Source organism: Paramacrobiotus metropolitanus, unplaced genomic scaffold (genome assembly GCF_019649055.1).
Source record: "Paramacrobiotus metropolitanus isolate TYO unplaced genomic scaffold, Prichtersi_v1.0 Parri_scaffold0000113, whole genome shotgun sequence".
Taxonomy (NCBI): Eukaryota; Metazoa; Tardigrada; class Eutardigrada; order Parachela; family Macrobiotidae; genus Paramacrobiotus; species Paramacrobiotus metropolitanus.
The window spans coordinates 314,894-327,373 of NW_026570333.1; the positions used below are offsets into that span (position 1 = coordinate 314,894).

Sequence of the window (12,480 nt, forward strand, 5' to 3'; positions counted from 1 at the left end):
CTGCACTGTGCGCTGAACTTGGAAAATATTTCTTACCAGTAAATGACTGTAAATCTGTAAATTGGAATAGTTTTCTTGTATTTTTATTTTGGATTCTCATCTGTACAAAGTCCAATTGCTGATAGCCTGATTGCAGTTAATTAACTGGTTAATCCAACGTATCGTTGATCCGATAACCAGCGGCTTATCGGGGCCCATCGAGGCACGCGCCTGCAACCGCGCAGACCATGCAGAATGCAGGCGAGTCTGTCTCAACAGCTGGCAGTACGAACACCACAGCTGACAAGTACAAGGGAATTCGCAGTGCCATGCAGAAACTGGACTACTCCGTCTCCGCCATGGACGGCCCCACGGTGAAACGGTCCACCTCGGTGACGTTCGAGGGGGAGGGCAGCGGGAAGCATGAGACAGAGACGGACAGTTTGTACGAGATGCTGCAGCAGCTGGATCTGGACAAGAAGGATGTGCTCTTCCTGGGACGCGTCGCTGAGTGAGATTTCAGAGTTTCTCTTGTTGATATCTCGATGTTGGCATACTCATAGACGTTTCTACAAAATAACCTACAAAGATTTATTAATGTATTTTTGGGATAAGTCTCGCTCTGGAAGTTTCGAGAATTTTTATTAAATTGTCGTTTGAAACTGGATTTTTGTTACGTCTTTTCTTCATTTTTCATATGTAAGGGTGCCAGCGTTTGGCTATGCAATCAAAGCTTAAACAATTAAATTACTAGCAGTATTACCAAGATTTGAAAAAAGTACGGCGGTATCTGGAATATTTCTTGAATTTCTTGCAGTTTAATTATCGAATAGTAACAGAAAAAATAGTCTTTTAATCGCTGGATATTGATTACTGCTGAAGTAAATTTAAAAGCATTTGAATAGTTTTTGCTTAATTTTTAAAAATTGAATTGTCGGCCGATTTAATCCATTTTTTGTGCCGTTTCTGTGCAGTTTGATGCAGTTTTTGTGTAGACGTATTTTCAGTTTTTTAATTATTATATTAATTGTACTGTATTTTACACAACAATGCTGTTGTGGGAATTCTTCGAATTGTTTTTGCAGTGCATGGTTTGTGTGGAATTTCGTATACGCCGCTATCTGCTGTATTTTAATCTGTATTTTTTTGTTTTATTGTAGATACCAGTGGTTCACGTGGCTGTTGCGTAAGGTGCGCTCGCTGGAGATCGTGAAAACCGATGGCCCGCAGGGATCGCGTGAACGCCGCAACAGCAGCACGAGCCTGAAGGGCGGCAGCTCCGAGGGCGGCCGGGAACGACAGCGGTCCGGCTCCGGCTCATCGGAGGTCTGCCCTATCAGCAGCGCGTCGAAGCGCACGCCCGACAGGTACATTCACACACTTCCGCCCAAGCGAGACATTTTTTTGCGAATCAGTTTATTTAAATTGATTTATTTGATATTTTTTGTATTAATTGTTAGGAATTTTTAGACGTTTTTATTTACTTTTGTTAATAATTTGTCGTCGTATACAGAGAATTACGTATGGATTTTTCCAGATTTTTATACAGAGAAATGTAGTCCAGGCAAATTGTATGCAGCTGTGACTGATATTCTTTGAGACTGTGCTAATTGCTCGGGGATTTTGTTTAATGATTTTTTCTGCGTATTCGTTTGTTATCATCGATTCGGCGTTATTTCTTGTGTAAATTTAAGAAAAAAACGATTTTTTTTATACTAGAGGTAAATGTACTTAGAAAGCTGAATGCTGGATATTTTGATGATAAGTTTTGATCACGCCACTAATCTACGTTCAGCCGTTGTAAACACCGCAGACGCAGGGTTTCGTTGTCTGTTCTTCCAGATTTTTCTGTAAAAACGTTTTGAGCCGTTTATCTGAAAATTTACGTACCCTGTAGTGTTTGAAACGTGATAATTATCTGATTTTCTGATATTGTATGCGCGTGACGCTGTTAAAGAAACTGCAGAAAGGATTTGTCGTTAAGACACTGAAGAAAGGGTGTGTTTCAACATGCTTTTTCTCTGTTTTTCGTGCCTGCAGCAAGGATGTGCTGGTGATGAACTGCACCGGCAACACAACCACCTGGACACAACTGGAGGAGTTGCTGACCAGTGCGCTGCGCACCCTACGCCCCGGCGGCTTCCTGCTGGCCCGCGAATGCCTGGCCTCTCCCTCCGATGCAGGTGCGCTCAGTCTTTTGCGCCGTCGGATCATTGCAAGTTAAATGAAATTAAATTTGGTATTATTTGTCTAATTAATTATTAAAAATTAAAATTGTATCTGAGCATCTGTTGATAATATTTTTTTGAATGTTCTTACACATTTATTAAGAAGGATTTGTTGTGGTTTACTTAATTAAGCGGGAATAATAACTACCGAAAGTCCAGCGATTCTGGGCAATTTTTTTAGAGGATTTTCTGAACATTTTACGATATTTATGTACAAGTTTTGGGTGATTTTGTGGTGATTTCTTATCAATTTTTCTGTACATTTTCCGGTATTTTTTTCAGGTGCGAAAGTCCAGTGGGCTTCTGTGTAGTTCTTTATTGGATTTTCGATACATATTTCGTTGTTTTTATTAACTGCGATTTTTTAACAATAAATGCAAAAATTCAGCGGATTGTCTGATTTGTTTCGGGATTTTTCTGTAATTTCTTCCCTATAATTTACAGACGGTCAACGCGTGAATTACAACGATCCCGCCGAAACGTACGCCTTAATCCGTGATTTATCCTTCGTGGCGGAAGACACGCAACGTTACGGCTTCAAGCTAGCCTACGCCGTTTCGCCGGATCCGCAAAAAGTACGGAAATAAATTTCGAGAAATAAATATTTTTTTTGGAAACAAGTTAGCATTTATTCTCTCAACTAAATCATTATTAACAAAAATTTTAACTAATTAATTTATCTGTAATTTAAAAAAAACCAGGTAAATCGAAAATGCGAAAACCGAGCAAATATTGTACGCAGACGATTTTCTTTGCAGTTTACGATGTTTTAGTTTATTACAACATTAGCCTACGATTTCCGTTGAATAAATAGAATCTATTTTTACATTATTTGTTTTATTTATGTTATTTTTTTATCCGATTGTTTTTATTCTTTACGTGAATCAGAGTTGTTATTTTGGCGGTTAAACGTACGGAAATTTGCTGGGTTGTTACGGGTATTTTTTTTTCTTTGCATTTACGATATTTTAATATGTATCCGGTTTCCGAGCAAGGTAGGCATGTGTGGTATGATCGTAGTGTATTGGCGCATGGTAAGCGATTCACGTGCTCTCCTTGGTACGCAGCACAGTAATAAAACATTTGTAATTTGATTATCATAATATTTTTTGATGACGTTATTTATTATACCACTTTTCTAATGGAAGTGTTTTTATTTGTTTGTTTTTGGTATTCTTGTCTGTTATTTATATATTTTTTGTTACTTATTTGTATGAATCGACAGACATTTTAATCCGCGTAGACGAAGAAACGCACGGCAGTGTACTGGGCTTTTTCTAGGTTTTTCTTTATTTTTACGATATTTCTTTATTTTTACGATATTTTATTTTAAGTTTTGCGAATTAATGGAATTGTTTATGTGTTTATTATTTATGGTCTTTTCTGTTACGTTTATTTCATTATTATTTACGTGAATCGGCATGAATTTTTTTCCCGCGCAGACGAAGAAACGCACGGAAATGTGCTGGTTACTGGAGAAAGTGCCGTGCGTCGCCAGCGGGATGGAGTTCGGGAAGTTCCTGGACGAAGTGCAGTACTCGCGCAAGGGCATTTCGAAGTACGAGGCCATCTTTGGGGATGGCTTCGTCAGCACGGGCGGCCAGCGGACCACCAGCGAGTTCTGCCAGATGCTGGGGCTGCAGCGCGGCCAACACGTGCTGGACGTCGGCGCCGGGATCGCCGGCAGCGCCTTCCACATGGCCAAGGTGAGATTGCGCTAGTCCAGTTTAAACGTAGTGTTAATGTGTGTGAACGTAGTGTAGTGGCGCTAAGGTGGCTACACTCGACAATTGCGCCAACTTGGTTTGTTTCAACAGTGCAGTAAAGTAACACTTTGTTAACGAAATTTCAGTTTTTCTTGTTTGTTGATTGTTTTATTTTACTTATGGAATTAACGAAATATAAAAAAATAATACAATTTGAAAAACATTAAAAATTTCATAAAATTAACGCGAAATGGTTTTCGTCGTTTTTATGAGTTTATTTTATTATGATACTGTAGGAGAATCAGTGGGCGAGCTTGACAAAGGAAAGAAGGAATGACAAGCGGCTATATACAAATTAAATATTAATAATGAAGCGATATTAAATAATAACAAATTAATAATGGTAATAATTTAAGTATTCAGCACTCTTTAGTTTTGCTGTCACTAATAAAATCATTGTTCACGTCAGATAATCACAAATCGAGAATAACGATGGTATGCCGTAATGGTTCTTGCATAATTTAATAAATAAATTTAACAGTTTATTAAATTAATAATAATAAATGAAGACAAGAAATTAATTGGTTATGTTCAGAATTAATTATAATTTAATTCGGGCGGTGATGATGGTTGTCCTTTGCTCAGGAATACGGCGTGCATGTGACGGGCGTGGATCTGTCGTCCAACATGTTCTCCATCGCCGTGGAGCGGCGCGGCGAAGCGGCGCTGTCCGCCGGCAGCGTCGATCTGGAGATTGCCGACATCCTGACGCGGGAGTATGCCGCCGAGAGCTTCGATCTCATCTACAGCCGCGATGTCATCCTCCATATTGCCGACAAGCGCCGCTTATTCCAACAGATGTTTGTACGTTGATCAGTTAAAATAAATAAAAAATAAATCCTTGGTCATAAATAAACAGAATAAAAAAAATGAAGTACAGTAAATTGAAAAATAAACCTTCGGCAGGTTATTCCGCCGCTTATTCACGCAGCTGCTCATTCATGCGTGAATCAGTGAAATACGTCGTGGACAAATGAAGATCAATAAAAAAGAAAATAAATCGTTAATAAATTAAATATTATTTTTGAACACAATAAATAGAGCGAATTAAGCTGAAATAAATAGTACTTTTTGGCCGCAGTCTGGAGCGAGTCTAACGACTTTTTTTATAGCATTTAAATTGTGTTTTTTATTTGTTTATAATTTTTGAAGCAGTTGTATCGCATAAGAAATATGTGGCTTTGTAGATGAAAAAATATAACTGAATTTTTTTACAGTAGCCTGTAATCGTGGACTATTTTGATATATCATTTTTGATAATTGTTCAGTATTTTTAACTTTTAAGTCAGTTTTTTTGCGCATGAAAAAGATGCCAAAAATGCAGTGTATAAAAATATGGTTGTTTATACTGTAGAAAAATCTGCATCGAAAGTTTAATACATAAGAGATATTTTGAAATATCAACTTTTCTTGCGTCCTGTCCTGTCGCCACTATTCTACATAATCTGTCCTAAATACTGCAAATGCCCGGTTTTCGTTGTGTGTAGAAGTGGCTGAAACCCGGCGGGAAACTGCTGATTACCGACTACTGCTGCGGCGATAAGACGCATTCCAGCGATTTCCAGACCTATGTCCAGCAGCGCGGATATATCCTGCTGACCGTCGCCCAGTACGGCCAGGTCAGGGTTTTGGTTTGACGCGAATCGGCGCTTTAAATGCATGTGATCGTAGTGTACTGGCCACAACATCGGTGGCGTGAACTGTTTGGTGCAGTGTTGTGCTAGTTGCGTTGACTGATTTAACGGTTGTGAAATGAAGGATCCAATTTTTTTTTCTAAAAATCAGAAGCGGTTTTCATAGTTATTCTAGGGTTTTTTTATTCTAAATGGAATTTATTTAGACTTTATGCTGAAATTATATATATCTGCTCTAACGATTTATGTATTATACTTTTTGTTTTTGTACTTTTATTTTACAAAAGTGTTATGCGCCAGAAAAATTCCTGGCGCATAGAAGTGACCTTTGTTTTATTCTGAATAATTATGCGGAATTTCTGTTTAACTTTTGCGGCTTTAGTTTAGTTTTATTGAATGTGTTTTGTAATTTATATACAGCAGTAGTCAAATTTAGCATATTTATTCCGTTAACCATTCTATTCACTAGTTTTAACACTTATAATGACAAAATTATTTTAACTAATTAGTTATTGAATTCGGCTCGATTTATTTCACAGTATTTTACTGGGCGTTAATATTTATTTCAAATTTTATTTAATTAATTTTGCTGCTAAATTGGTAACTAATTGTATAGCGTAACATCAGCGCGTCTTTGCACGGAGAAGTTGTCGATAACCTTAACTCTTTTGCGTGTAGTTGCTGGAGGAAGTGGGTTTCGTACGCGTGAAAGCCGACGACCGGACGCAGCAGTTCATCAGTGTGCTGCACAATGAACTGCGCAAATTTGAGCCGCTGGAAACGGAGTTTGTGGAGCAGTTCTCCCGCGAGGACTACGAGGAGATCGTCAGCGGCTGGAACGCCAAGGTGGGCCGCTGTCATGCCGGCGATCAGGCCTGGGGACTGTTTATTGCCGAAAAAGATGCCTGATTTTTCAGTGGTATTATTAGTGTGCCGGTGTGTATGGTTGGTTTGACGCTCGTTAATTTTTAATTTTTTTTGGCGTGGTATTGGTGTGAATGACAGTGATTCACCGATGTTGCTGGGCAGTGGGCACTGGGCAGATGAGATAAATAATAAAAAATAAATAAATAATAAATATAATAAATACATAAATAATAAATATTTTAAATAAATAAATAATAGATAAATAATAAAGAATAAATCATAAATAAATTCGTGAATAATTAGAATTCAGTTTATGGGAATAAAGATTGCGTTCTAGATGGAAAATAAATTAAAATAAAGAAAAACTTAATCGGTATTCATGAATAAAAAAACATTTTCGGATACAGATAAATAAAATTTAATATTTTGTGAAAAAGAAAATCGAATTGAGGTCACTTCGGTGCATCCGGAAACTTCCGGGCGCCTTCATTAATTCAAACGGAAATAAAATCGGTTGTTGAACCGAAAGTAAATTTACTTCAAAATACAGCAATAAATAAAATCAATATGATAATACAACCCTGGCACATACTAGTACAGGAACGTTGCAAAAAAAAAAGATCGAAGGTTTTTAAATTTTTTTTACACCTATTTGTCGTCAAAATCAGCCATATTAATTTTCAAGATAACGAAGCGGTGCGACTATTGCTGTCACCGTACTACACTTTCTCGCGATACTGATTTGCAGCGCTTACCAACAAGGCAACAACGTAGTTTAAATTCTGCATAATTTTTGGTAACATACATATTAAGTTAAGCACGGTTAATTCTTCACAGGTTAAGATTTAAAACTAAATGAAAGTTCCAGTGTTGAATATGTTGCTGCAGTTAAAAATGCGTTGAATTAAAATTACAATAAAAACATGTTAAAAATGATTTTCGAGTGCAGTTGTACTCTGTAGAACGGAGTGAACGTTAATGTGTCAGTTTCTGAAGAGCGCCGTGCGTACCCTCTTGAATGACAATTAGTTCAACTTTTGATACAAAATGTCATAAAAAGATTTATTTATTTTCTGCATAATTTAAAAAAAAAACAACGTTCTAGTGATAAACATTTTAGTTCTTTATTTTCTCAATGCGAATCACAGCAACAGCAGCCACAGGCGACAGCCAATCAAAAAATCCCCTGGTAATTCCCTACCACACCGCGCCATCTCCACCCCACTTCAGCGGATGCTCGCCACTCCACGCTAACAATTTCAACAAAGCGGAAAATCCCACGGCGAAAACGACAACAAATCGCAGCACACCCGACGGCAGCGTGAATTTCCCTTTCAGCGTTCATGTGAATCCTGATGTCAGCGCAGCGTTCATTCCCCAACTGGTGTTTAAAATTACACTCTCTTGAATATAAACCGAAGTTTTCCACTTGGAATAATTTTTACCTTTAACGAATTTTCAAACGACTCTATTATTTTCACGTTGATTCACGTTTGATGCAACACAACTTTCACGTTGAATGTTTAACACTGTAACGCGGAATTGATTATTGTTTTGGATGCGCGATGGAAGCCTTCACTAATCATCTCAACAAGATGAAGATCCCGGAGATCGACACTCCGTTAGAGTCGACTCCCAGCGTGGCCTCCTCGGTGGTGTCCGCGGGGGAATTCTCCATTCCTCAGCTGCTGCCACCCGCCGAAGGAAACGCGGCGCAACCGGTGGAGGAACGGGTACAGATCAAGCAGCCTAACCCGCACGAGCTCATGGTCGAACGGGTGATTACGACACAAGCGCCGGATTTAGCCGCGACGCACAGTGCAGAGTATGAACCGGATAATTCCACGGAGGAGGAGGATGAACCGGTGGCTGATGAGCACGGCAGTCATGGCCAACGAAGGATGAGCGGTGCGAAGAAGCTCAAGAACAAGCTGAGTAAGGCGTTTAATAAGGTGTTCCATACGCATGTGGGAGAGGAGAAGAAGGAGGAGGATCTGCAGCAGCATCATGCGCCACCCGAAACTGGTACTAAATTAGTAAATTTTACAAAAATTTGCTGGAAAATTTATTTACTATTTCCCGAGAAATTAGAAATATTCAGATAAATATTCCGATAAATTAAAAATATTAGAGATATTCTATTTTCCCAAAAAATAAGAAATATTATGGATTATGGTTTGCCCCTTGGGTGATTCGGAATAATTTAAATTTTGTGTAATTGCTTTTGTATAATTCTGAACAATTTACATTTTGTATAATTGCTTGTAGTATTTTTTTGTAATTTCCTGTAATTTTGTTTAATATCAGAAGCGAGCTTTTTATTGGTTGCTTTAATTTCTTTTAGTTTTAGTCAGGATTGATCTAAGCACATTATTTAAGTGCTTTAATTTTATTTTGATGTTTATCCAGAACGTTGTTCCAGTTAGACTGAGTTAGTTATTTTTTGCGTTAGTTGCAAAATTATGAATTTTGTTTTGATTTTAATTTGTAACCGGAAAGTTTCTTCAAGTAGTTATTTGAGAAATTATTTGATTTTAGTTTTAATAAAGATTATCAATTGTATTTTAACTCTCAACTAGAAAATCCGTTATTAAATAATTATTTGACCGGTGGCGTATTATAACAGGCAATCCCGACGACGCCTCCAACAAAGTGACCCTCCACAAAGAAATCCCGGCCAGCAGCCACGACCAGAACGTGCAGCAGCGCCTGGAGTCCGCCTTCGCCACCGAGGGCCTCAAAGCCTCCCGCGACCCCTCCGAACCCACCACCACCCTCAACCGCTTCGAAGCCCCCGCCACGGCCCCTTGCGCCCCCGCCACCTCCCATCCCGGGGGCCCCGGCGGCGTCCTGGACCTCGGGCGCATGATGGACCTGCAGGACCACCGGGCGCCGCACCTCGAGAACCTCCAAAGCTCCCCCTGCCCGCCGCCGCGCAAAGACAAGAACCCGGAGAAGAGCCCCGAGAAGGTGCCGTATTCGGTGCGCCGGGCGGAGTTGGCCGCGGCGCTGGACCCGGTGCTGGCGGATCTGAGCGAGGTGAACTTGAGTCCGTTGCGCCGCGATTCCCGCCCGCATGTGCCGGTGTATACGTCGCCGGAGCCGGTGCATTTCGACAGTGTGACGGTGCGGGATCATGTCGGCGGAGAGGGGCATCTCATCCGCTCCAAGGAGATGTGGAATCTCCCGGACAAGACCGCCGACGAGCAGCAGCGCCGCTCGCCTATGCAGGTAATTGCCTGCTAATGCGGAAAAAAATCAGCGGTTTATATTTTCAAAAGCTTTGAAAATATTTTGAAAATTTCTTTATTTTTAGCCATCGTGATTGTTTTGGTTGGATAATACTTTATATGTTCATTTCGTGGGTTTAGTTAATTTACTTATTCTTTGTCGGCATTTTAAAAATTTGCTAATTTTTTTAAAATTTGGCTTGTTTTGAGAAATTTGGTATTTTTAGCTCATAAAGTTATAGTTGTTAATTTATTTCGCATAGTCAGGTTATTAATAATTATACGGCGGAGCGTTTTAATGATTGGTAATTTTTTCCTGTTCTTTTTGGTTGGTGGAAGAAATTTGGATTTTTCCGCTTTCATGTGCGAGGTGTAAAGTTTACCAGAATTTCGATAAAATTAAGGAAATCTTGGTTTTCCCTTTATAACTGTCATTTTGTTCCCTATAAAGTTGTTAATATATTTTACTAGTTTTCTGCAAATTAGGACATGGAGAAGGATGGCGCCAAGTTCAGCAGTCAGTTTGTCCGCGTCGGTGAGCACGGCGATGCGTATCAAGAGCGACTGGAAATGGCGCGCGAGAAATGGATCAACCCCATCGCTGCGGCCCCCGGCATTCCCACCGACAAGTCCATTAGCAGCTTCCAGAGCGAACCGGAAGTCCTGATGCGGTCTTTTGAGCGCGTTGAGTCCGACACGGACGTCCTCAAGGAGGGTCATCACCTGCTGACCGAAAAGGTCAGCCTGCATTTTTATCGGAAATTAACCGCATTTAATTTCTAATTACTTTTGGTTTTTAATTTAATTGAATTCTTTCTCATTGCTCTTGGTTTTCTATTTAATTTTACGTTACCATGCAATGTGCATGAAGACATAAAGAGGATTTTTACAAATTGTATTCTGAAGAAAAACTATTAATAATATTAAAAAAATGGAATTTAAAAATAAAATCAGTTAAAAATAATACATAATATGTTTACTGATATTTTGTGTAATTACAGATCAATTCGCCTATGGAAAAACCCCGCCTGCAGTCCAACCAGGACCCACTGGAAGAGATCTCCCATCTGGCCCGCAAATTCGTCGCCGAACGTGACGAGCGACCGAGTCGCGGCAGTAACGGCGCCGCCAGCAATCAACCCCAGGTACTAGTAATAAATTCAATTTTATTACCGGTGTGTTTGTCTGTTTATTTATTTCGTCAATAATCATTTCGTCAATAATGTTAACGATTTATTTAGACGGCGTACAGTCTGGATAAAGAGGAATTCGCCAACCGGAAGCCGAGCGACTCGCCGACCGCTTTTAAGAAGCCGCTGCGTGAGGAGGACAGTGGCGCGGCGCCGGAAGAGACCGGGATGCGCCCGGTGGAGGAAATGACGCCGCAGGAGCGAGCCGACCGGATTGTCGATATGGAGACCGAGGGCAACGATCTGGCGCCCCGCCGTCGAGGTGTGTACACTGGATTCATGCGCTAAAAAATAACAAATTTGTTTAAAATTCAGGGAAAAAGAGCGGGATATTGCAAATTGATCATGCAAGTATTGTGAATGTGGAAATTAATTTGTTAGCATAAGGAATAGCACGTTGCAACCCTCTTGTACGTTAAAAATTGATAATTAATTTAAAGAAAGCAAGAAAATAAATTAATATGCAATAATGATGAAAAAATCGGACATAGATGTATACAAAAATAGAACGCGAAGAAATGGTGTCGCTGGAAAAAAGAGTGAAATTTTCTTTGTACATGATAGATGTTTTATATTTGCGATTTTCGTCGATTTATGTTGCAAGTTTCCAGCCGCAGGGAATGACAGCCAGTATACTACGACTTTCACAGTCTTTTCTCGTGCGTATCAGCATTGACGTTGTTATTCGTCGCTAAAATATAATTACTTAGTTAAAAAAATTATTACTTAGTTTAATTAAAATTATGTGGGAACAGCGGGTTATTGAATTTTGATGAGGTGTACTTGGAATTGCAGATTACCAAGTGGCCAGCACGGTGCCCGGCGACCTGGAGCAGCCGGTCCTGGAAGACCCGAATCCTCCCGTTCCCGACATTCCCCGCGAGACCGACCGGCCCGCCCTGGACCGCGCCGACACCCTCGAGGAATCGCACACCGAGGGCGACGAGAAGTCCCTCGTCAGCAACGTCCTGGAGTCCGTGGAGTCGGTGATGCACGCCGTCACCGGCATCTTCCACCGGGACACCCCGGAAGTCCCGCCCGCCGACGCCGACCATCCCCAACGCACCGGGATCGTCGACAAGGTCGTGGACAAGATGTGGGATGTGTTCACCGCCGGCACCGGGGGCCCGGACGTCCCGGTGCTCCCGGACGTGGAGGAGAAGGCGCCGGAGGTGGCAAAGGAGACCGCGGAGGTGGTGGAGGTGCTGCCGGTGTCCGGGGAGTTCATCACGGGGCCGGTGAAGGTCCCGGAGGCGGGGCTGAGTGCCGGGCAGCAGCGCCGACAGACGGCGTCGCGGGATATATAGCCATGAATTTTTCCTGATTTTCTCCTGCAAATTATGGCTGTTTTTTTATTAATCAAATTATGGCAGTTATTTTTGTGTTTCCTGTTTTGATGTGCTTCCCCTGTTGTGAGCTGCTATGTTGGCTAAAATTTAGCCGGTATTATTCTTTGGTTTTTATCTCCGTTTAATGCTAAACGAATTCCCGATTTAAATACAGTAAATAAATGACTATAAAATAAAACATTATTTCCAGAATTATTAATACAAGGCAAGTGTCCCTTAAATTAATAGACGAGGCAA

General features: G+C 40.5%; 2 protein-coding genes across 2 annotated transcripts; both read left to right on the forward strand.

Annotated features, from left to right (window-relative positions):
- Window positions 1-76: 76 nt before the first annotated feature.
- LOC129598043 (uncharacterized) lies at window positions 77-6,674 on the forward strand. The gene is made up of 8 exons (XM_055495786.1): window positions 77-490; window positions 1,140-1,346; window positions 2,020-2,162; window positions 2,652-2,782; window positions 3,650-3,913; window positions 4,559-4,777; window positions 5,461-5,592; window positions 6,286-6,674. The coding sequence occupies exons 1-8, from the start codon at window positions 228-230 to the stop codon at window positions 6,514-6,516; spliced, it is 1,590 nt and encodes a 529-aa protein (XP_055351761.1). The 5' UTR covers window positions 77-227; the 3' UTR covers window positions 6,517-6,674.
- A 1,131-nt stretch (window positions 6,675-7,805) lies between these two features.
- LOC129598031 (uncharacterized) lies at window positions 7,806-12,435 on the forward strand. The gene is made up of 6 exons (XM_055495772.1): window positions 7,806-8,499; window positions 9,101-9,705; window positions 10,191-10,442; window positions 10,706-10,849; window positions 10,946-11,156; window positions 11,690-12,435. Exons 1-6 carry the CDS (start codon window positions 8,040-8,042, stop codon window positions 12,199-12,201), a joined length of 2,184 nt encoding a protein of 727 aa, XP_055351747.1. The 5' UTR covers window positions 7,806-8,039; the 3' UTR covers window positions 12,202-12,435.
- Window positions 12,436-12,480: the final 45 nt, after the last annotated feature.

Bases quoted from the DNA above. Each gene is read 5' to 3' on its own strand.
- LOC129598043 (XM_055495786.1), top strand. From the start codon at position 228: ATGCAGAATGCAGGCGAGTCTGTCTCAACAGCTGGCAGTACGAACACC. The intron at 3,914-4,558 runs GTGAGATTGCGC...TCCTTTGCTCAG, and splicing joins GCGCCTTCCACATGGCCAAG to GAATACGGCGTGCATGTGAC. The intron at 4,778-5,460 runs GTACGTTGATCA...CGTTGTGTGTAG, and splicing joins GCTTATTCCAACAGATGTTT to AAGTGGCTGAAACCCGGCGG.
- LOC129598031 (XM_055495772.1), top strand. From the start codon at position 8,040: ATGGAAGCCTTCACTAATCATCTCAACAAGATGAAGATCCCGGAGATC. The intron at 9,706-10,190 runs GTAATTGCCTGC...TCTGCAAATTAG, and splicing joins AGCGCCGCTCGCCTATGCAG to GACATGGAGAAGGATGGCGC. The intron at 10,850-10,945 runs GTACTAGTAATA...CGATTTATTTAG, and splicing joins CCGCCAGCAATCAACCCCAG to ACGGCGTACAGTCTGGATAA.